This window comes from Leptodactylus fuscus, chromosome 3, assembly GCF_031893055.1.
Source record: "Leptodactylus fuscus isolate aLepFus1 chromosome 3, aLepFus1.hap2, whole genome shotgun sequence".
NCBI lineage: Eukaryota > Metazoa > Chordata > Amphibia > Anura > Leptodactylidae > Leptodactylus > Leptodactylus fuscus.
In genome coordinates this window covers 198,546,374-198,569,275 of record NC_134267.1, presented here as the reverse complement: position 1 = coordinate 198,569,275, position 22,902 = coordinate 198,546,374, and the positions used below count along the sequence as shown (strand labels likewise).

Here is a 22,902-nt window from a genome sequence, read left to right as displayed (position 1 = left end):
TCTTCTACTATTCCTCCGCGCTGTGTTATTCAGGCACGTGGAGTATTTTTTAGTAGCCGCAGGCAGCTCCACATTGTCGGCACATATTTCAAAATCACTTTTCTGTAGCGAGGAGATATTAAATAGTGATTTGATTGTTTTACTCACTTGTGCCCTGTGGGGAGAGGTTTAATGTCAGTGTTCCTGGCTTAGAAGTTGAAGGAACGCCAGTTTCTCTTTCCCTGCTGGAGTGTACATGTTGCAATGCTGTGTACAGCTGCAGATGTTGTAACGCCGAGCGCTGCCTTCATAGGTTACAGGCGGACTGCCTCGGCACTTGGTGGGAAAATCCTAGATGTCTCTATGACTAAGGACTTGCGTGTAGATCAGGTTAGCAGATATGGATGTCCTTCAGAATGATAATCTTACTGGGTGATATGTGGCATTGAAGTAGTTTATTCCTAGCCACACACCAGCTATGGGCTGAAGCCATTCTGCTTTATTTGGAGGAAATTGTCCACTTGGGATTTGCACGGTTTCTTAACTTAAAATAAGTCATAGGAAGCCCTTTTTAATAAGAAATGAGTGTTTTGGGGTTCCCCTTGTATGGATAGGAAATAAGTGGGAACAGGGGGAAAAACCCTTTCATGGAAAGCTGTTTAAAACAGTATTTAAGGGGTTTTCTGTGCACCCGGCACCCCCTCCGATCAGCTGGCACTGTAGCTATACAGCTCTGTCATGTTTATACAGTGTTACTATAATGGTAGCGGAGCTGCAGCGATCAGGAATGGCTGCTATGCTGTAGACAGAGCTGTAGGTTTCTGACTCTGGCTACTATATAGTTCTGGTGGCTGAAAGGAGCTTTTTGTGCACGGAGGACGCGGCATATAGCCACTTATATTCCTATGTGTGGACTGGGTTCATCTCTGACATCTTTGATAATCTAAAGAGCTATTGCTTGTCGTATCTCAGTCTATGTTTGTCCCATGGCTTTTATCTGCAGCAGGATGATCTCACTTTTAGTATATGATAACTTTTTTTTTTTTCTTCTTTCACCCCCAGGAATCTTCTCCCTATTGGTCATGTCTGTATAGAGGACGGGGAAAAACCAATGGTGCTGCTGCCTTTTATGAACTGGGGGAATCTGAAGCTGTTCTTGCGGCAGTGTAAGCTGGTGGAGGCCAACAATCCACAGGTAAGCACACTACTGACTGACACGCACAGCACTACTGCCGAACTGGTGCACATGATCTATAGCATCTAAAGAGCACAATTCTATAAAAACCTTTCCTCCTTTCAACACTTAAATCCTATCTTGCGAATGGAGAATACATTTTTTTTTTTTAAATCTCGAATACAGGAATCACAAGTGGCAAATAATGATGGAGTGGTGGTGCCCATGCCCAATTCAGTTCTGTGGGATTGGCAGAGATCACTACTCCCAGACTTCTCATAGAAGTTAATGGAGAACTGGCCAACCACACACACCACTGCCCTATTTTCTTTGGACACAATTGGTCCCTGTTCATGTGAAAGCAGAGGTTGCCCTCCTGATCTTCACACTCTTTCCTCTTTATCCTATGGATAGTGGTTAAGTGTTAGAAGTGGGAAAATCACAATGACAGTGAGATAGTAAATCTGCCTTGTGGTACTGCAGTATTGAGGCTGGTGGTCAGACGGAGGAAATGCTAGGTATACTTGCTTGGTGTTCGATCCTGTGGATACTGTCATGGTGTTATAAATGCTCTTTAAAGAGGATTTCCTATGTTGTAAAGTGATCAATTTAAGATTGTGTGGGTCTGTTCTATGGGGAACCTCAAGTGAAGACTCCTTACTACAGCTCAAGTGAATGGAGATGGCTGCTGAGAGCACCCTGGGGAAAAAACTGTGAATGGTACACAGCGCTGGGTTACATCTTTTCCCATGGGGGTCCTAGAGACTAGACTCCTACTGGTTATAAAGTGATGGCTTATCCTAAGGACATCACTTAATAAGATAGGAGTAACCCTTTAATGTGCGTGCTCCAGGTAAGGTATGCTAAACAAGCTATCTGGTAGCGGTGACGAACTCATCCAGTAGAGGCCTCTGCACTGGGAACAAATACACTTTATATATTAGCTACATCATGTTCAGTTCTAGGAACCGCTGAAGTCTTATTTTGTGAAGGGAATGTCATATGTCCAATACAAAGTGCAAACAAACAGGGCGTTTCCTGTGCATTGTCCACTATTGCTATGTGGTCCTTGTAGGTAAACATCACCAATAAGTGCAGGAAATGGAGACTTTCCTGTGCTTTAGTGTAAATTCACCTGCTTTAGTATTGAGCCCTGATGGCCAGTAATATCCCATGTGAGAAAGGGAATGTACTGTATTACTGTGCAGGATGATCATATCCAGCTACTGGCTTATTCAGGAGGCTCCATTGTATCCCACTACACAGTCACTATTCTCTCTGCGTGTTTTGCAATGGTGTGGTCACACTTCTTATATCTTAGAAAGGACCACATCTTATCTTTGTATTTGCTTATCTTTTGCCTTCATTTTAACTCCATCTTGTCTCTTTGCTGACTTATCTGCTATAGAAATGATGTTCTTTCATAGGGCTGCCACATTGGAGGTGCCTACACTGTCTTTATAGACATTGCAGCAATTTTTGGCAGCTGCAATAATTGTAAATTCAATATGATAGATTAGTCTGCAGAAGGTGAGGGAGTGCTATCCCTTCTACAGACAAGGGTATAATCCTTCCCCAGTGACCAGGAAAGTAGCTTATTCTATCTCCTCTCTGCTCCTACCAGTAGACTACAGCTTTCAGTAATTCACCCACCCTGTATTGATGAGATGGCTCTGCTCATACTGCCCCAGACTATTCAGTAGATCTGAGCAGTGAGCCACAGGAAATGTCAGTCTGAATAATTTGACAGCATATTAAAATTATTTTTCATCAGGATATTGTAAGACAACCTAGATTTATATAGTATCAGTTTATGACCATGTCGATGAATAATTACGACTGTGACGCGGTTTTCAGTACACTTTCAGAATCCACTTGCCTCCCTTTCTTGAGGATGAGCCGCTTCTTCTACATGTTTTACTTCTTTCCGTGAAAAGCAATAGGTTATCGTGTCGTGCACAGGAAAGCGGCAGCCTCGGTCATGTATTAGTAAGTTCAGTGGCGTGCCTGAGCAGGAATTTATAGTGTATGGATCTCTCTCTGGGAAGCCGAACAGGTTTTCTCCCTGTGGGCCTTCTCCTTTATTTGTATGACAGATATTCCCAGATTATGAAACTGTAAATGTTACTAAACCATTTCCATGACTTAACCCTTACAGAAAGTGTCAGCCCATAGATTATATTGTGTGATTCATTATCAGCGCCTTCCAACGTGGGCGCTATCAGCACATGCAGCCAGATACAGTAGTGGCACTATGACCTGTGCAGAATATGAAAGTGGACCCGATACAGTTTGTTGGGTATTTTCACTCTGTCCCCTCACTGTACAATCTGGCATTAAATGATCATTTGCAACATATGTAGAAGGCCGAACAAGTGGTAAGCCCCCCTGTTAGATCTGATACACATACAGCAGCTTAATACATGTGTGGTCTTTATAAGAGGTTGTCCCATCAGGACATTGGTGCATATGTGGATGTCAGAGCAGAGATCCTCTAATACTACATTAGCACCCACAGCAAAGGAAGCAATTAACCAAAAAGGATTACCTGGGGGGAAATTGTTGACTTACAGATTCAGGGGCTTGTCTATGATGAACATAAAGTGGAAAAAGAGAGCAGGTTTCCATATTTATGGTGGATTTCACCTAGCGCAGTGAAACAGGTAAAATCCACAGGAGAATCCAAATTTCAGGGCAAGCAAATACATTTCTGCTAATTTGGATTTTGACACAAAGTGAATTACACTAAGGGTTTGCAGCATGCTTTTTTTCTGCCAGGGTGAATGGGGTTTTCTAAAACCTCTATCCTTTTACTTTTGTTTGTTGTTAGGGTTGAGCCGATCTTGAGATTTCAGGATCGTTTTTAAAACCCCTCTACCCAACTACTCGCTACTCCCCATCCTTGACCTGTTTCTCCTCCATCACTGATGGAAAAACTCTCCTCCCTAATCTCCAAATCCCACCTCACCTCCTGCGCACTTGACCCGATCCAGTCACATCTCATCCCCAAGCTCACTGAAGTCATTACTCCAGCCCTAACCCATCTCTTCAACCTATCGCTAGCCAATGGATCCTTCCCGTCTGCCTTCAAACACGCCACTGTCACACCTATACTTAAGAAACCGTCCCTCGACCCGTCCTCCCCAGCCGACTATCGTCACTGCTCCCTTACGCCTCAAAACTACTTGAGCAACACATCCACTCCGAACTCTCCTCCTATCTCTCATCCAACCTGCTCTTTGACAGACTTCAGTCAGGCTTCAGACCCCGGCACTCCACTGAAACTGCCCTAACAAAAGTCACTAATGACCTGCTAACCGCCAAAGCCAAGCGCCACTACTCTGTCCTCCTCCTCCTCCTCCTCCTCCTCTGCCTTTGACACAGTTGACCACTCCTTCCTGTTAGAAATTCTCTCATCCCTTGGTATCTCAGACTTGGCCCTTTCCTGGATCTCCTCATACCTCACCGACCGCACATTCAGCGTCTCCCACTCGCACACCACCTACTCACCGCGCCCTCTCTCTCTGTAAGTGTCTCCCAAGGCTCTGTCCTAGGACCCCTCCTGTTCTCAATCTACACCCTTGGTCTGGGCCAACTCATAGAATCTCATCGTTTCCAGTACCACTGCTATGCCGATGACACCCAAATATACATCTCTGGACCAGACATTACCTCCCTGCTGGCCAGAGTTCCAGATTGTTTAGCGGCCGTAGCCTCCTTCCTCTCCTCCCGCTTTCTCAAACTCGACATAGAGAAAACGGAGTTCATCATTTTCACCCCATCCCGTATGGCCCCACCACCTGACCCATCTATCAAAGTTAACGAAACCACAATTACCCCTGTCCCACAGGCCCGATGCCTTGGGGTAACCCTGGACTCTGAATATGTGACTTGAAGGATAGGTCAAACCTGAACACCTCCTGTCACCTCCAGCTCAAGAACATTAATCGAATCTGCTCCTACCTCACCCCTGAAACTACCAAGGTGCTCATCCAGGCCCTCATAATCTCCCGCTTAGAATACTGCAACACCCTTCTCCATGGACTCCCAGCAAACACCCTCGATTTCTCCCGTGCATCCCCCATACTCTGGAACTCCTTACCAAGACACATAAGACTGACCCCCACAATCACAGACTTCAAGAAGGCCCTGAAGACTCACCTATTCAGGAAGGCCTACAACCTCCAATAACCCTATCACCGCACCACCATCTGTACAGTCTCCCCCTCTCCTTCTGTCTCTACCCCCCTTCCCTCATAGATTGTAAGCCCTCGCGGGCAGGGCCCTCTACCCCACTGTGTCAGCCGATCACTGTTAGTATTAAATCTACCTGTATATTTTGTGTACTGTATGTAAACCCCCCAAATGTAAAGCACCATGGAATTAATGGTGCTATATAAATAAACAATAATAATAATAAAATCCGATTTTCGATCCTTTTCCAGCCAAACCTGATTGTGAAATTTGCTTGATCGCCAATAGGGATCCGATCTTTCCCGATCACTCAACCCTAGTTGCTTTATGTGTATGGAGTAGGGTTGAACCAATTTTGAGACTTCAGGATCGTTTTTAAAATCTGATTTTCAATCATTTTCCAACTGATCCCGATTGTGATCATGGAATCTGCTCATTCGGGATCTGATCTTTCCCGACTGCTCAACCCTATTTGTTGTACTAAGAATAGGCCATAAAAACCTAAATCCTGGACCTCTTTAATACATGTGCCTTCTTTTTGCCACTGTTCATTTGCTTCCCAATTTCCTCAGTTTTTTTATGAAATTAGTGTCTAAGACTTTTTGTACACTGAGTATAGTGTCTTATCCTGCATGCATACAACACACTCAGCCATGGAACTCTGTTCAGGCTAGTAAATACTGTATGACAAACCTATGGACCGCATCTCCAGAACGGGACTCTTAGCGGTATAGTATCTAGGAGTCCTGGTCTGCCACCGACATACTGTCCCGTAGTGATTGCAGTACAGACAGGCAACCCTAGATGACTATACTGCTAGGAGTCCCTCTCCTGGGATTCTGTTTGGCCAACACATGGACCGATTTTCACGGCTGAAACACAGTTGTATGAATATGCGGTAAGACTCTCGTGCTCCTAACTGCTGCGTCCAGCGATGAAGAACAGTTGGAGATAATACATCGGAGAGGATGGAATGGAGGCCCCCCGGTATTTCAAGTATGTACCCTGCATTTATGGTGAAATTTCTCATGTGAACAGGCGTGTCTCTTTAAGATTGATGGCAATGTTCATACCTTCAACATGTACGTAAATACTTTCCACAGATCCGTAACTGCTGTGGGTCAGCTTACATCCACTACAAAGAAGTGCTGAGCCGTCGCCAGCTAAACAAACCTCACTATCTCGAACATGTAAACCTTAGAACGGCATGTACATGTCAATAGACTGAAGTTTTACAGGGCAGAGGACCATTTTGTACCTGATAAGTGGATTTTTATGTAGTTGCAGAGGAGGATGGGTATGCTGAGTATCGTTGGGCACCACAGTCAGGTCAAGCCTTTATTGGCATATAAGCCCCACGCTCTGAGGACTGTTCTGTCCTACATATTCATCGTAGTCCTGGCACTTCTTGCTGAGTCTCGAGCTGTTCTTTGTGACCGCCGTCCATTGGCTCCTACAGTATAAGAGCACTTTACACCTGATGGAGCAGCCCGACATACAGTACTTCACTTTTCTCTTGACATTCATACTGGTGCACCTCACATTTTTTACTTTTTTTTTTTTTTTTTTTTAGATGGATTCTAGCTTTGAAATATATTCTGTATGCCACACAGCGATGTACATTGACTAATGTATATGCAGTTATCTTTACATCAACTCTGTTAACATTGCGCTGAAGAATGTAAACCATTGAACGCATTTATTCCGACATCTTACAATAACAGCAGCTCTTCTAGAAACATTAGGAAGATGTGGGCGATGATAGTCGGTGGTGTCTATTATACATGTCTGGGAAGGCGACTCTTGGGTCCAGTTTAAGCTATTTAGGTGTTCCTGTAACACTTCAGTATCCTAATGGATGTCGGCGATGACACGCAAAAGTCTAAAGTGTCAGACTTCACCCCTCGCACTTTTTGCTGACTTGCTTCCAGTGCCCTGTTCTGTCCAAAACAGGGAGGATCCCCAAGTTGACCCTTGGTTATCTTGAAAAGCTGCAGAGTTGCCAGCTTACAGAGGAAAATGTGAACGTGAGGATATGAGCTCCAGTCTCGGGAGATACCACAGGAATGTGTGCATATTTTCATTAGGATAATGTTCTTCAGCTTTGCCGTATTGCTCCGGCTGGGTCATTCATGGAACGTTGACAATCGTTTCTGATAATGGTATGCATTGCCATCGGAAAGTTGGATTCTGAAGGAGCCTGTAACCTCATGAAGAAGAATACTGGGGGTTTACTTTACAACCTAACCATTGTCCGTCTGCCAGACTTTGCCCATGCACCATGCAAACAATGCCCCTTGAACAGTCTCGGTAGGTGACGTGTTCTAAGACACGGCCCGAGTATAAGTTCAGTATTTTGCTTCTTGCATACCTTTTACCTTCTTTTACAGTCCCCCAAGGTGAAAAGAATATTCTTGTTTGGCAAGTCAATCACAGTGATGGATTTTCTGAAGCGCGGCCCTGTAATGTGTTACTTGCATTACTTTGTCAGGTCATCAGTGCATGTGAAGTCTTGACAAGCATGGATACATTTTGGCTGAAACTTTTTTACCTCTTTAGAAGAGTTTATTGGCAGAGACACCTTCTTCCCATTAATTTGGCTCATGAAGTGCCAAATGGGATACTGAAAACTAGCTTACTTTCTATGACCTTTTTTACGTTCAGCTTTCGTTGCAGATCCGAGTGCATTAAAAGCTGTCGTGGGTGGGTTCGGACATGGCAGAGTCTTTCTGCCACGGCTCTTACTACAATTGTGCTACTTGTAGCCTGCCATTATTGCAAAAAGCAGGGCTGTGGAGTCACTAGGCCAAATCGCCAACTCAGACTATGGTTCCACAACCTGCTGCTCCGACTCCTTCATAAATCACTGACCGCTCCTCTGGGTCACGAAAAAACTAGAGATTGAATTACAAAGAAAGTAAATATACAGCGTTATACAACATTGATCGTATAATGGAATTATACACCTAAAACTGATCCCAAACTCCACCGCTCTGGCAAAAGGCTTGAAATAGGCACAAAAAAACCCAATAAATCTACAACAATTCTGCCACTTCTGATAGTGGTTTGACCATCTGCCTCGGATTGACGTTGCGAAACTTATCTGTATGATGTGGCCTTGCTGGGTAACAATGCAACTTTAATTGGGCCTGACACTATCCATTGTTGCCCCTACCGAACAAGGCACTGATGGGAGGCAGAGATCGAATCAGGACACGGAAAACTAAGCCTCCTGCTTTATTTTTACAGTGGATTTGGAAGCTATTTCAACTGCAGAACCATGAGTATCTCTGCCGCCTATCCCAAGTCATCTGGGTCTAATTGGTTAGTAAAAAACCAAATGGACCAAAATTAAAGAGAAATTTAAGGCAGAAGTCCACCTCCAATTCCACTTCCATTTCTGCTTTGTGAACATCCTGTAAATCTTCTTGGAGATATCTTGATATTACAGAAGACATGGTTCCCATCATCTAATCTGTATAGCTGTGCGGTTGTTCAGTTTGCTTCCCCGATACTCTATAATAACAATGTCTTCTCTGCTCTCACCTCCGCTGTCATGAAAACATTCTTACTAGTGCGGACAAGTTGCTGTATAGTTTCTTGGCTGTTTGATGTGCATGGCATATGAAGTCTGTGCGCTCGCAGATTCCTCACCACCGCTCACAGGGAACATAGTCATTTAGTCAGAAAGTAAGAAATTCCCCCTACACCCATATGACACACCTGCACGTCATACCCGGATAGGTCTGTGCAGACAGGATATGGGCACTGTGGCCCTATATTTTCTTTCATTTTTATTTTATTTTTATCTTATGGGAAGGTTTCCATCCCTAGCGGATTTTCTGAAAAACTTTGTTCTCTGTACAACTTTAAAGAAACACTGAAGCCTGGAAATGTGCAAAACCTATATATCCCAGCACTTCCTTTCTTCATTCCTCCTCTTCTCTTGGTCCTATTTTGTCTCCTATTACAAGTAAGGGCAGGCTCCATTTTACAGGTTTCCATGTACTTCCCTTGAAACTGAACAGGAGACGTTAAAAAAAAAAATATATATATATATATATATATATATATATATATATATATATATATATATATATATATATATATATATATAACGCAAAGTCAGACACGCAGGGCTTTGTGTCTGGTTAAAAAAAAAACAAAAAAAAAAAAAACCCAGTTTCGCCACGGAGAGGACAAAACGCTCACAGGTGTTCACGGCCGGACACTGTCTGCCAGGTTTCCGAAGATGGAAATCTGAAAGCGGAGACTGGGGCGCAGACGGTTCTCTAAACCGTAGAGAAATTTTTAGACATCATTCATGGTTCCCTCCTTGGTGTCCTGTGGCTGTAAGACAACTGGCTGGAACTAGAGCCTCCACCTTCTACCCTGTCTGCAGTAGGACAATACATTGTGAAGCTTCACTCGTTCAGTAGGCTACAAGGCAAAAATGGAACAGACCAGCAGGAAATTATCCCCCTGGGATTTCACAAACTCAGGATCATGTAGAAAATGCTGCTATTACTATGAATATTAATGTTACTTGTTTGCTTTTACTGTTCATCTCTAGTGTTCCTTTGGACCCTGATGGTCTTGGACCATTAGTTTCCCCTGAGTGAAGCAAACCTGTGTGGGATGTCTCCATCTTCTTCTTCACTTCTACTGCATTGCTTTTTATCACTTCGTCAAGTAGTTTACACCAAACCTTCATGTAATATTTCCCCAAAATGGGGCTGATTACCCAGCAGGCCAGCGTGGCAGTACTTTACAGTCAGTATTATGATCTGGGATACACACTAGGTACTTGCATGAAAAATGAGTACGTTAGACACTCTGTGGGGTGAGCATAGAGCACAGTATGTGGTTGTCTGGTCTTCATTCAATTACACAGAGGTCTTTTAACCCTTTGACATTTCCACTTGTTTTGTTTTTTTTCTCCCTTAGGCTATATCCCAGCAAGATCTTGTACACATGGCGATTCAGATAGCCTGCGGGATGAGTTACTTGGCCAGGCGAGAAGTTATCCACAAAGACCTTGCTGCTAGAAATTGTGTGTAAGTAGCTCACTTCTCAGTCATGACTTCAATGATTATATGTGTATCAGTAATGGGGTTAGAATACATGGCATTACTCACAAAGTGCATTGTAGAAGTATCTGGCAGACGCTTATTCCACTCTACTTATCCAGTGTGCAGATGTCAGCTATTCCTCCCTACTAAAGATGAGCGAATATGATTCGAAACGGAATGAATGGACGCAGCCAGCATGCAGGGGGTTAAGCAACCGGCGCCAGCATGCAGAGGGTTAAGCGTCCGGCGCTGGCTATGTCTATTCATTCCTATGGGAGCCTGCTATTCGAAACTGCCGTTGCGAATAGTATTTGCTCATCTCTACTCCCTACTGCCACCATACATCTATCTAAGATGTATGGCAACTTTTTAGACCCTGTTCACACTAGCATAGTGTAAATACAAGTACTCTTTTTTTGTAATGGAAATATAGTTTATTACAAACCCTTCTACTCACACTGGTTGTTTTTTTGTTTTTGTTTTTATTTTAGGATTGATGAGTCCCTCCAGGTAAAGATTACGGATAACGCTCTATCACGAGACCTTTTCCCCATGGATTACCATTGTCTTGGTGACAATGAGAACCGACCGGTACGCTGGATGTCTCTTGAGAGTCTGGTAAACAAGGAGTTCTCCAGTGCTGGTGATGTGGTGAGTTCTTATTTGTTTCCTATACATTTATAGTTAAAGTGAGAGGTAATTTCTATGGGCATTTGAAAAGATCCAAGACGGTTTGTACCTCCTCTCATTGGCTCAGACAGGCCATTGCTGGGCCCAGTTTTTGATCAAGCAGGAATCTCCTGTGTGTGTGTAAGGGGCCTAAGAAGATAGTGGGGACCTGGGTTAAGTAGGGACAGCAGGGAATTGCTGAAGAATATGACTTAAATGTTTTCTTTTTTTTTCTTCAAGGCACTGTGCCAATTGGCTAATGGCAAGTTTTCATTTTATTTTAATTTTTTTTTAGGTGGGAGGTCTATGACCAGCAGCAATATCAATGTATAGAATCTCCCATAAAAATTAAAAAAATTAAAAGTTGTAAATCCCTCCTTTCCCTAGAATAGACACAAAAGTAGAAAATGACTGTGAAACACATTCACATTAGGTATCCCTGTGTCTGACAGTGCCCGGTCTACTGAATATAGGGGATCTGCAGTGCTCCTGTTCCGTCGGGAAGGGGTTAATAGGAGCACTGCAGATACCCTATGTAGCCAGGCTGAATTCCAAGAGGGGGAAAAAAAATAGTCCTCAAGCTCAGGGAAGGGGCAGACAGACAACCAAAACACCCCCTCCCCTTTCCCAGCAACTACTGCACCCAAAAACTCCGACCATTTTAATTTTTGAAATTTTCCAGTAGCTGCTGCATTTCCCCCCTAGGCTTACACTCAAGTCAATAAGTTTTCCCAGTTTTTGTGGTAAAATTAGGGGCCTCGGCTTATATTCAGGTCAGCCTATACTCGTGTATATACGGTAAGTATTAAGTGAAAATAAAAGCAGTGGCTGGAGCGCAGCTAAGTATTGTATTAGGTGCGGTCATAGGCTGGAATACAACTTAATATTGTAGTAGACTGGAGTAGATCTATGTATTAGGAGTAGCGCTAAGCATTGTAGAAGATGTTGATGTATGACATAAGCCATTTCTGGTTACTTACGGCCATGGATGTGACAACAATGAATGAGTCTTCTCCGCTCAGATTGCCTTTGTACTGAACAATCTGACTCATGGCTTGGAAGTTTTTTCACCAGGTATATATTCTAAAGCAGTTTTCCATGTTCTTATGCAGTAGATGTCTAAACACAAAGTAGTTGCCCCCACAGGTTAACGTTGCTATTAAAGTGGTGGCTAGATGGTTATTAGTCTACATAATATGTATTTTGAGGGCTGCAGTCCTTTTGTGGGGCCTATTCCATATAATATACATGGCGGCATCATGGCGTTATTGGATCACTGGACCATTGCTAGTTACAGGCTAGTTTCAGGAGACAATGTGTAGCTCAGGGCTCACTAAAGCCATAACCTGCAGATATAGGCTATGACCAGGTTTCATCATATGCATTCATTTGCATATAAATCCAAAACTGATCCCAAGCTATAGGATTCCCTATTCCTTCTTGCTTGGATCCATTACAGTTTCTGGATGTGGACTGAAAAAATGTCTAAAATTGTTGGCAGAGTGCCTTATTATTAATATATATATATATATATATATATATATATATATATATATATATATATATATATACATATATACCAAACAGGTTCTCCTTGTACAAGATATTCGTGTATGGAAACCTAAATCTATAGGTAGAGATGCCAGTGCCCAACATGGACATGCACTTGGGACGGCATCATCCGGCTTGTTGCTTAGACTTCTGTAATAGATGGAGTACAGTTCCCGTCACTTACACGTACATTGGGGCTTGTATCGTACGGCTGCTCATTCTTTCCACACTTGGAAGTGTTTATTTCATGAAAGCTGGAATTACAACAAAGGCTTCTGTGCGTGGAAGATGTTTCATTCACCTCGTGCACTGTTCAGAGAACGAAGATGGAAACATGAGTAAATATTTGGGGGGGGTGTTCAGGCACAGAGCAAAGCACGTGGTTGTCTATTTAATGTGGGGCACTGAGCCCCAATGGCGTACATCTGGTAGGTGCTGTCATTCTGGGTACTTTAGTGTTTTGTTTATCCAGTTTCTCCACTCGAAAGATAGAACCCAAGCCGTTGCATAGTTGTCCTATACATCATGAAGTGTTACTGCTCACTTGGCTAACATGCCCTACTTTGCGTCAACACTAAAAAGGCTTTGGAATTGTTGAGTGAATTTGGATAAACAAAACCCCGGGACCTCTTTAAGTGTCCTTCTTAGTGGGATGACCCTACTCTAGCTGGCAGTATGGGCACAGATTGGGCAATGCCAGTGCTCGCTCCATTGTCTAGAAAACTGATGTGGCCGAAAATTGCAGGGGCTTTCTGGGAATTACAGAGAGAGAGAGCTAACATCCTGTGTAAAATGTCATAGGTGCTGCTGTTGATATTGGACTTGGCTTTTAAGGGTCAACGCTAATCCTGGCAGGTTATCTGTGACGCCTGCTATTATAGTTATGGCATGGGTAGAGCTCATATGCCCACATTATCACTATGACTTACTGTTACAGGCACTTTTGTAATAGTACACTGCAGGGTGGGAAGGGGTTAACTTAAAGGGGTATTCCCATCACGCTTGTTCAGCAGCCTGCAGGCTCTGTGCTCTCTTCACTTCCTGGTTTTCTCAGCACATTGGTGGGCGGAGTTTCACTTACTCTGCTATGTTTGCAGTCAGTAATGAGGGATTGGTTGCAAATGTGTTACCACAGTATGAAGCTGATGTAGCAGGGCTGGATTTGAGTCAGTTTGTAATGCATACAGAGATAACGGACTCCCTATCTCAGCCCTTATCGGCCAAATTCAATTAAACCGACTGATAAGTGGAAGAGCAGGAGATAAGAGCTCAGAAATGCTGGAGCTCTCACCTCCCCCCTCCCCTATCTGAGGAGCTCCGTTACTTGTTAGACATACACAGCTCAGAGCTGCTCCCAGCACTCAGCCCCTCCCTCCCCCCTGAAAGCAGGCAGCTAGTCACTTGGGGACTGAGCAGATAAGCCCAGTGGTCATGGAAAAGCAGTGTCAACAGTGAAGTGAATAAATTAAGATAGCGTCCAAACAAAGCAGTTTTGATAAAGCAATGTATTTAGGAAATGTCTTATAGCCACATAAACTAGCAGTATAGATAGGATCCCTGTTATGGGACACCCCTGTAATATATAAATAGAAGAATAGATCATTTAACAATTGTTGCATCACCACAGGACGGTGGTGTGTGTGTATATATATGTATGTGTGTGTGTATATGTGTGTGTATATGTGTGTATGTATATATATATATATATATATATATATATATATATATATATATATATATATATATATACACACTAATAATAATGTTATAATTTTATTTTATTTTTTAATATAGAGATACATTTACCGCAGATTGGGATGGGGTTTCTGTCGACACCTACTCTAACGTTCCTGTCCCTTTCGTTTCGTTATCTCACTGTAAATGTATCCCACTCAGGACATGGCTGAACCAGTCCCACATCTAGTATTACATGGGGTTACTCACTGGGCTGCTGATGCTTCTGGTTTCACTCTCCACCTACACAGAGCAGCTCAGTAATAAGTCATCGCCCTTGCGTAAGCCGCCCATGGCCTTGTTGCCAGGAGCGTAAAGGGAAATGCCATGCCTGAGTTCTCTATGGTACATGTGACAGCATTGTCTGCACCCTACATCTTGTCTGTACCGTTTACAATGGTCTTTTTTGCATTGTCACTTTTTATACAGATTGTTACATTGTTTTATTCTATAACTAATCTGACTCCCATTATATCAATTATGAAAACCAACATTGCTTATCAGTGTCCTCGACTTCACAAATGTCCCAAGTGCCCGGGACATTCCACAAGATCTGTGTGTTTTTAAGAGTTGTGAAATCATAGACTTCCTTCTATTGAAGAAACCTTTGAGAGTCTTGTTCCCAGCACAGAGTAGTAAGTGACCTAGTACAGAGAGTCATTCTTATTTGTCACCACCACTTTTCTATGGCTCAGTCCCTACAGACTTGTCTATATTGTTCCACAAACAAGCTTTATGTCTTATCTTTCACAATTGTTTGGTGGGGCCAAGGATATCGCAAAGGGCATAAACTCGAGTCACTATTGTAGTACTGCCATATCAAGACCGATAACGTAATGCTGCAAACTGGCAGTCTAACCTCAAAGGGTTTATATTACTTTTGGTTATTCCTTTAGTCAGTCCATTCACGCATATTTTTACATTTTTTAAAATTGGTAGCGATGTCTGTGGCTGGCTATGCGGTGATGGATGCCTTGTGTGAGATTTACTGACAACTTACACATCTGTATGCAACACTTGTGCTCGATCAGTCAGTGGTATTGGTGTCTCTTATCACCTTAGTCAGTGGTGATCCAGCAATGTCTCGCTCCTACCGAGTAGTTCTTCTCTGTTAAGGTGAAATCGCACAGACTGTTTTGGCTGAGTTCAGATGGGGTTTTTTGGTCCAGAATTTGACGCAGAGGCCGCCTCGTATTCCGGACCAAAAAATGGGTAGCCGTGACTGGATGCCTTTGCAGTACACCAGCATCTAGTTGGGGTACTCCGCGCCGGATTAGGCCCAAATGAATGGTCCTAGTCCTTGCTTTTGCATTAACTATATATTTTGTGAATGCCGAGTCCTAACCCACCATGTGTGGCATTTTTCTTGCTTGCAGTGGGCATTTGGAGTAACACTATGGGAGCTGATGACTTTGGGACAGACCCCTTATGTTGATATTGACCCATTTGAGATGGCTGCTTACCTAAAGGATGGCTACAGAATAGCTCAGCCTATCAACTGCCCTGATGAACTGTAAGTATGGCTGCTATAGCATGTACATGTGTATAAAGTAGATATATTGACCTTCTTCATTGGTGTGACAATATTGCCCTAGTCCTGCACAACTTGACAATGTTGTGTTACACAACCAATAACCTGCTAGACTAAATTGTCTATAGAATTATTTATTAGTGTTAAGGGAATAGTATTGGTCTAATACCTCGCTGCCATAGGAATGCGTGTAAGCGGACGAACACCAAGGGGTTAAGCGCAGTGAACATTTGCCGGCTGCTTACACGCATTCCTATGGGAGTGAGGTATTCGACAAATACTATTCGCTCAACACTATTATTTATACCTATAGTTCTACTTGATATGAGGTATCGATAATCCATGTTTTAGTACTTTTATTCCAAAGGGGTTGTCACCAAAAAGGGGCCTTCTTTGGGAGAAAGTCTCCTGCCCATCCATGCATTACCTGGTCTGCCATTGGTTTCATGTTTTGTTTGGCCTTCCCAAATGTGCTCTGGTGCTGCCCATCCCTATTTCTATTAAAGCTATGTTCTTGTCACCACCCCTTTAATCTGTTCCTTATGGTGCGCCTATTAGACCTAACCTTCGCATTGCAATGGTATTCTCCAGGCCCCATGCACACAGATGAATCTGAGACAATAAATCTGGGTTGTACTCTGGCTACATTTTTCGTCTTGAACCCAGTCAGGCCGTTGGGCTTCTCTTACATAATAGTGATCTATGATACTAGGAGTCCTTGCCTCCTCACGTCTCTATATACAGTAGAGGACAGTGAAGCTGTACACCAGCTGGGACTCCCAAGCCTCATAGATCACTATGATGTAATAAGTCCTGGTCTCCTGACTATGTACAAACCAGATGTTCCAGCATGGATTCCCCTGTGTGTACGGGGCCTAGAAAGTTACCAAACTTGTACTTGCACCAATCCCTTCATTTAGAATATTTCTTCACAAGACAGAGCAGATTTCTTCCCCGTTGACCCTGTGTCAGGGTTACTCACCTCTCTACTTACTGCTCTGTAGGTTTGCAGTCATGGCGTGCTGTTGGGCTCTGGACCCAGAAGAACGGCCCAAGTTCCAGCAACTGGTACAGTGTCTGACTGAATTCCACTCTGCGCTCGGAGCGTACGTGTGAGCAGAAACGATTACACATCCGGATTAACACTGCATGGACTGTATAGCGCTCACAGCACAGTGCCTTAGGATACTATGTTAATCTTAATTTTTTGTAACTTTTTTTGTAAAATACTTTTATATCAAGTATTTTATAGCTATTAGATCTTGGTTCTGTGGAGCTGGGTGGATTGAACACTACACAGAAGAACACACCTTCATCCGGTCTCTGGTACAAGACACTAAGTTGTTTCTACAAAGGACGCTCGATGCCATGAAGACATTTTGTATTTTATAAATATTGGACATTTTTATTTTATTTTAAGCCTTCCCCTTTTGTTACTCTTTTTTTAATATATAGGACTTTTTTTTTTTTTTTTAAAATTGATGTGTTTGGACGTCTTTAAGATGCATTGTTCCTTTGTAAAAGGGTAAAAACCTAAGTTATAACACTAGACGATGTTTTCTTACGTACGCTTTTGTTGACTTTCTGATGCATCCGTTCACTTTGTATATAAAAGATAACTGTTTTCTATGTCGCTCACACTACATCAATTTTACGGTACACGCATACATCTATTTACTGTTTTTAATGGTTTTTTACTCTACTTTGCGGTCACTTGTCTTTTATAGCTTCAGAATGCATTGTGTACATTTGGTTTGACAACTTTTCGTGGAGCTATAGCCTTGTATTTTCATTTATGACTTAAGCTTAAGAAGACTGAACCTCTCAAGACAGCTAGAATTATTGTCATGGAATAGTAGGTGGACCAGTAGGTGAACCAAACACTCTTGTTGAGTCCAAGGCGTCAAGGGAAAATATGGGGTTTGGCTATGAATGAAAAAAATGACCAGTCGCCTATGTCAGTCTGGTAAGATCACCCTTGTATCACACGTCCTCATACCTGAACCTAAACCTAAAAATAAATTGAAGGCATCATCGCTGCCAGATCGATCATTGTTTATGTCAGCTATGCCATCTATGAGCTGGTTTAGATTTCCCCTGTAGGCACATGGCCAGAGGAAGGGTATACCTTGTCATCAATGAGGTACATCCATTATCGATTTGGGTTATAGCTAGAGATGAGCGAGTAGTGTTCGATCGAATACCTCCCCGCCATATGTATGCGTGTAAGCAGCCAAACACCAAGGGGTTGCACGCGTTGAATATTCAATGCACTTATCCCCTTGGTCTTTGTACATTGTGTGTCTGTACACTGAGGAGTCTAACCAAATTGCCTAGAATGATGCCAGATAATGTCCTACCTATTCTTTGCATTTGATAAACAGTAAGATTACTATATGTTTTTATTTTTTCTTCCCCAAAAAAGTGTGAAATTGGAAAGTCTCATTCATCGTTAATAAACTGAAACTGAGCTGCAAAACCAGACACAGCCCATGAACAAAAGTGCCACTTACCTCCTTTATCTAAGGTGTTGCAGGAGGGTCTTTATCCCTTAACTATCACAAATGGAAAAATTAAAGGAGTTTAAGGCTAAAAATATTGATAACCATCTCAAGGATGGGTCATCAATATCAGATTAGTGACGGTCTGAGACCTGGCACCCCTACTGATCAGCTGTTCTTAGCAGTAGATATTCAGAGAATGGAGGAGGAAGCAGACAGGCCTGTTCTCTATGTTGTGGCTAAGCTGAATCACTGCAGTTTAGCTTCTGTTCAAGTGACTGAGAGGTGACCTGCAGTACCTGGTCTGGCCACTACACATAACAGAGCTGTCTGCTACCTGCTCCATTGTCTATGTATCAGTGGTATTGATGACCTAAAGATAGGTTATCAATGCTTTTGACCCAATATACCACTTAACTGATACCAGTAAACCAAACCTTTCTGAGAAATGAGTGCATGAAATACGAGGACCAATGAGACCAAAGTGTAGGCCATAACTGGCTGTAATGGTTTAGCCTCTTCAGTAAGTGATGCTCGCCTTGTACAAAACAGTCTTATCTTCTTCACAGTATGTGACCCTAATAGTAGCACCATTATGATGTGGCAGGACCAGGACTTCATTATTTCTTGTACTCCAGTTTGGTGGTTTAATACAAATCGTGTCCCATTTATGTTGTCAGGGGTGTGGTGCAGTCAGTAAGCTTTCTATACATCACCTTACTACACGGGGTGCAGCATTTCAGCCCAAACTCTGGGGGAATCTGAAAGTACGAAGCTTCCCTTTATATGACTCTCATTATTATCCACTCTTGGGTTTGGCAGCAAAACTGCAGTGTGAACAGGACTAAAGGCAGTTAAATCTTCTGGTCGGATGTTGCATTGCGAAGTTGTCTCTGTCACTTACAAGTACTATAAAGTTATGGTTGTATTTAACAGGCGCATCTTCTAATGAAATGACAAAGAATTATCCAAATATATTTTTTTAATATGTCGTGAAATAAAAAAAAAATATATTTAACTTTGCCGTTGTATGTATATGTATACCGATTTACTATGATGTTTTATTTGTTATATATCTGTTCATTAAATCACTTGTTGGTCATTTCATCCCAGCGCTATTTTGCATATTGGAGGAGGGGTTCACTAAGACTGGTGTATTGTAGGTCGGTCTGTCTTGTTGTCCCCTGTGTCGGTGAAGACCAGATAGAAGCTTCATCATGTATTGGCACATCCTTGAAGAGTCCGTGCCTCTTAAAGTCTATGCCAGCATTCCTAGGATGAATTTCTGTTGCCGTCTATGCCACAATAGTGGTGTCGATGATATTGGATCTGTTATGGCAGGTGGCCCAACCAACTCCCTCCATCCCCTTTGAGAAAACATCACTTGCAACTATTTTAGCCATGTGTGGTGTTAAAAACTTGCAAAACATTGGTCTGCAACTTTTTTTTTTATACCAAAAACAAAGTGTCAACGATAACTAGTGAAGCCATCTATTTAATAATGCCGTGTGGTCAGTATAAAAACCCATACATTTCACTGGGTTTTTAAAGCCAACCATCAATGTCTGTATGCAGCCTCTCCGCCGTGAAACAATTTCTTTTGTTTTTTGCACAGACGCAAAGTCGGAAATGCAGGACCATGTGTCCACGCAAAAAATAGCGTTTTCCCTTTTATACATATGGTCTCTTAGCTTATTTAGGAGAATATAGAGAAGCATGTTCCTGCAAGCATACTGAGATGGTACTGTCTCTAGCTGCATTTGTGATGCTGTGTTAACCACTTCCGGACCGCTCATAGACTATAAACGTCCCGATAGTGGTTGCCTAGTTCTGACAGGATGTACCGGTACGTCCAGTCAGAACACAGTAGCTGCACGGAGATAGTCCAGCTGCTGAAGCTCTGAGCCAGCTGTAACTTCAGCCGGAGCTCCCAGAGAGATGGCATGGAAGGTTTATTCCCTTCCCTGCCATCTCGATCGTTGTGTATACACAGCTATGGGCGCTGCCATGATGCGGCTGCCCTCTGATCCGGTGGTCACGTGATCCACCAGGAGCAGCGTCTTGCAAGAGCTGCTGGGTCCTACAGGATCCAGATCAGCTCTGTATACAGCGTGCAGGAGGCTGTATTCCTCCTGCAACTGAGGCTAAATGTACTAGCCTCAGTTGTAGGGGAAATTTAGCCTCCAGTACAAAAAAAAAAAAGTGATCAGATGTCCCCAAAGGTCTCTTATTACCTTATGGGGACACAATCTGAAAAAAATAAAGTTTTAAAAAAAAAATGTAAATAAAATAATTTTTAAAAAATAATAATGCGCTAATAAAATGCTGTTATTAAAGGTTATTGCCCCACCCCCGACGACACCATACAAAATAAAAATTACCGTAACAGAGGAAAAACTATTAAGTTTTTTAGTGACACTTTGTGTTATTAAGTAAAAATAAATAAATTGAAAACCAGACACAATTTCCCTCCTATCTTGTTTATATTTTCTCGGATATAAGAAAAAAATTAAAACACATTTGAAAATAAAAACAAAAAAAATAAAATAAAAATAAAGCCGTATGTGTCCCCGAAAAAAGACGCAAAAATTAGTTGACTGAGACATACGAGAAAAATGTTACAGCCCTCAAAACCGCACATACAAAATAAACCTAAAATGTGTCTGGTCCTGGACCACAAATTGGCCCGGTACTGAAGTGGTTAACTTCTCATAGGAATGATATCAAAGTACAGAGGGAGAAAAAATGGAAATCTAAAAATGAAGATGGCTTCTGATCAGAAACTGAGAAGAACCTGCATTGCATAAAGTAAGCACAGTCTGCATAAAACAAGAGCTTAAAAAAAATTCCTTTTGTGGCTGCTTTTTTTAAATTTTTTTTTTTTTTTTTTAATTTCCTTTTCACGTACTTAGTAATATACTGGGTAAAACACATCGATGGGTAATGTCTATGGGTTTTTTTGCACCTACATTTTTGTTTTTGAAATTTTCAATTATTTCTAAGGGTAAAGCAAACAGTAAAGGCAAAATCTAGTTAACAAACTGCAGAAAAGAGCCCTGGTACAGAGCAATATTGCCTTGTTAACCCCTTAAGGACCAGGCCATTTTTTGGTTTCGCATTTTCGTTTTTCCCTCCTCACATTTCAAGAGCCATAACTTTTTCATTTTTCAGTTCACAGAGTCACATGATAGCTTATTGTTTGCGGGACAAATTGTACTTTAATGGCACCATTCAATATGCTGTGCAATGTACTGTGAAGCTGGAAAAAAATTCAGAATGAGGTGCAATTGGAGAAAAAATGCATTTGCGCCATTTTCTTATGGGTTTAATTTTTACAGCGTTCACTGTTTGGTACAAATGACATGTTACCTGTGTTCTACGTGTCAGTACGAACGCGGTGATACCAAATTTATATAGTATTTGAAATGTTTTGATACTTTTAAAAAAATGATAAACTTTGCAAAATAGAAAAAAAAATTTGTGTCATCATGTTCTAACACCTGTAACTTTTTCATATTTCCATGTATGGAGCTGGTTGTGGTGTCTTTTTATGCGGGACAGGATGACGTTTCTATTGATACCATTTGGGGAAAGATCTGATGGTTTGATCACTTTTTTTATTCAATTTTTTATAGGAGGCAAAGTGTTGAAAAAAACGCTTTTTGGCTGTTTTTATTTTTTTTGCCGCTATGCCGTTCGCAGTACGGGATAAATGTTTTAATATTCTAATAGTTCGGGCATTTTGGAGCGCGGGGATACCTAATATGTTTATGTTTAATGTTCTTTAATTACTTTTATAGCTAATCTAGGGAAAGGGGGGTGATTTGAACTTTTATATTTTTTTTATTTTTTTAATACTTTTAAAAACTTTTATTTTTCTTCTGTTACATTTATGATCAGACCCCTTAGGGACCTTGAAACCTAGGGGGTCTGATCGCTCATACTATTCACTGCAATACTACAGTATTGCAGTGAATAGGAAAATCGCAGCACTTCTATTAGACGATGCCTCTGGCATCGTCTAATAGATCTAGTGCAGAGACAAGCCTGGAAGCCTTCAATAGGCTTCCGGCTGTCATAGCAACCGATCACCGCCCTCATGTGACGTTCAGGAGGGTGGTGATCGGCAAAACATGGCGGCGCCCATGCCGCCGGCGCCGTTTACACACTGCGGTCACGTTTGACCGCAGTGTGTAAAGGGTTAACAGCAGCGATCGGCTCGGGCACCGACCGCTGCTGTTAGTGGCAGGTCCTGGCTGTATGATACAGCCGGCATCTGCCGTGTATGGAGCGAGCTCAGCGTGTGAGCTCGCTCCATACATCCCCATGCGACCCATGACGTACAGTTACGTCAAGGGTCGCTAAGGGGTTAAATTGGTGGAGTAAAGCTTATATAAAGAGAGATTCTGTGCTTCCAGATTATTCTGTGAACTGGTCTCAGGAAAAATAAAATCTACCGTATATACTCGAGTATAAGCCGAATTTTTAAGCACTGTT

At 42.2% G+C, this 22,902-nt stretch overlaps 1 protein-coding gene across 2 annotated transcripts in view; it reads left to right on the top strand.

Annotated features, from left to right (window-relative positions):
- The window catches only part of RYK (receptor like tyrosine kinase), an 86,775-nt gene extending 67,379 nt beyond the window's left edge, over positions 1-19,396 (top strand). For both annotated transcript variants that reach the window (XM_075269050.1, XM_075269049.1), the window contains 5 exons: positions 1,042-1,174; positions 10,295-10,404; positions 10,911-11,070; positions 15,750-15,886; positions 16,909-19,396. In XM_075269050.1, coding sequence (XP_075125151.1) covers positions 1,042-1,174; positions 10,295-10,404; positions 10,911-11,070; positions 15,750-15,886; positions 16,909-17,020 — 652 coding nt within the window. In that variant the 3' untranslated portion in view covers positions 17,021-19,396. The remainder of the gene's footprint in view (positions 1-1,041; positions 1,175-10,294; positions 10,405-10,910; positions 11,071-15,749; positions 15,887-16,908) is intronic.
- Positions 19,397-22,902: the final 3,506 nt, after the last annotated feature.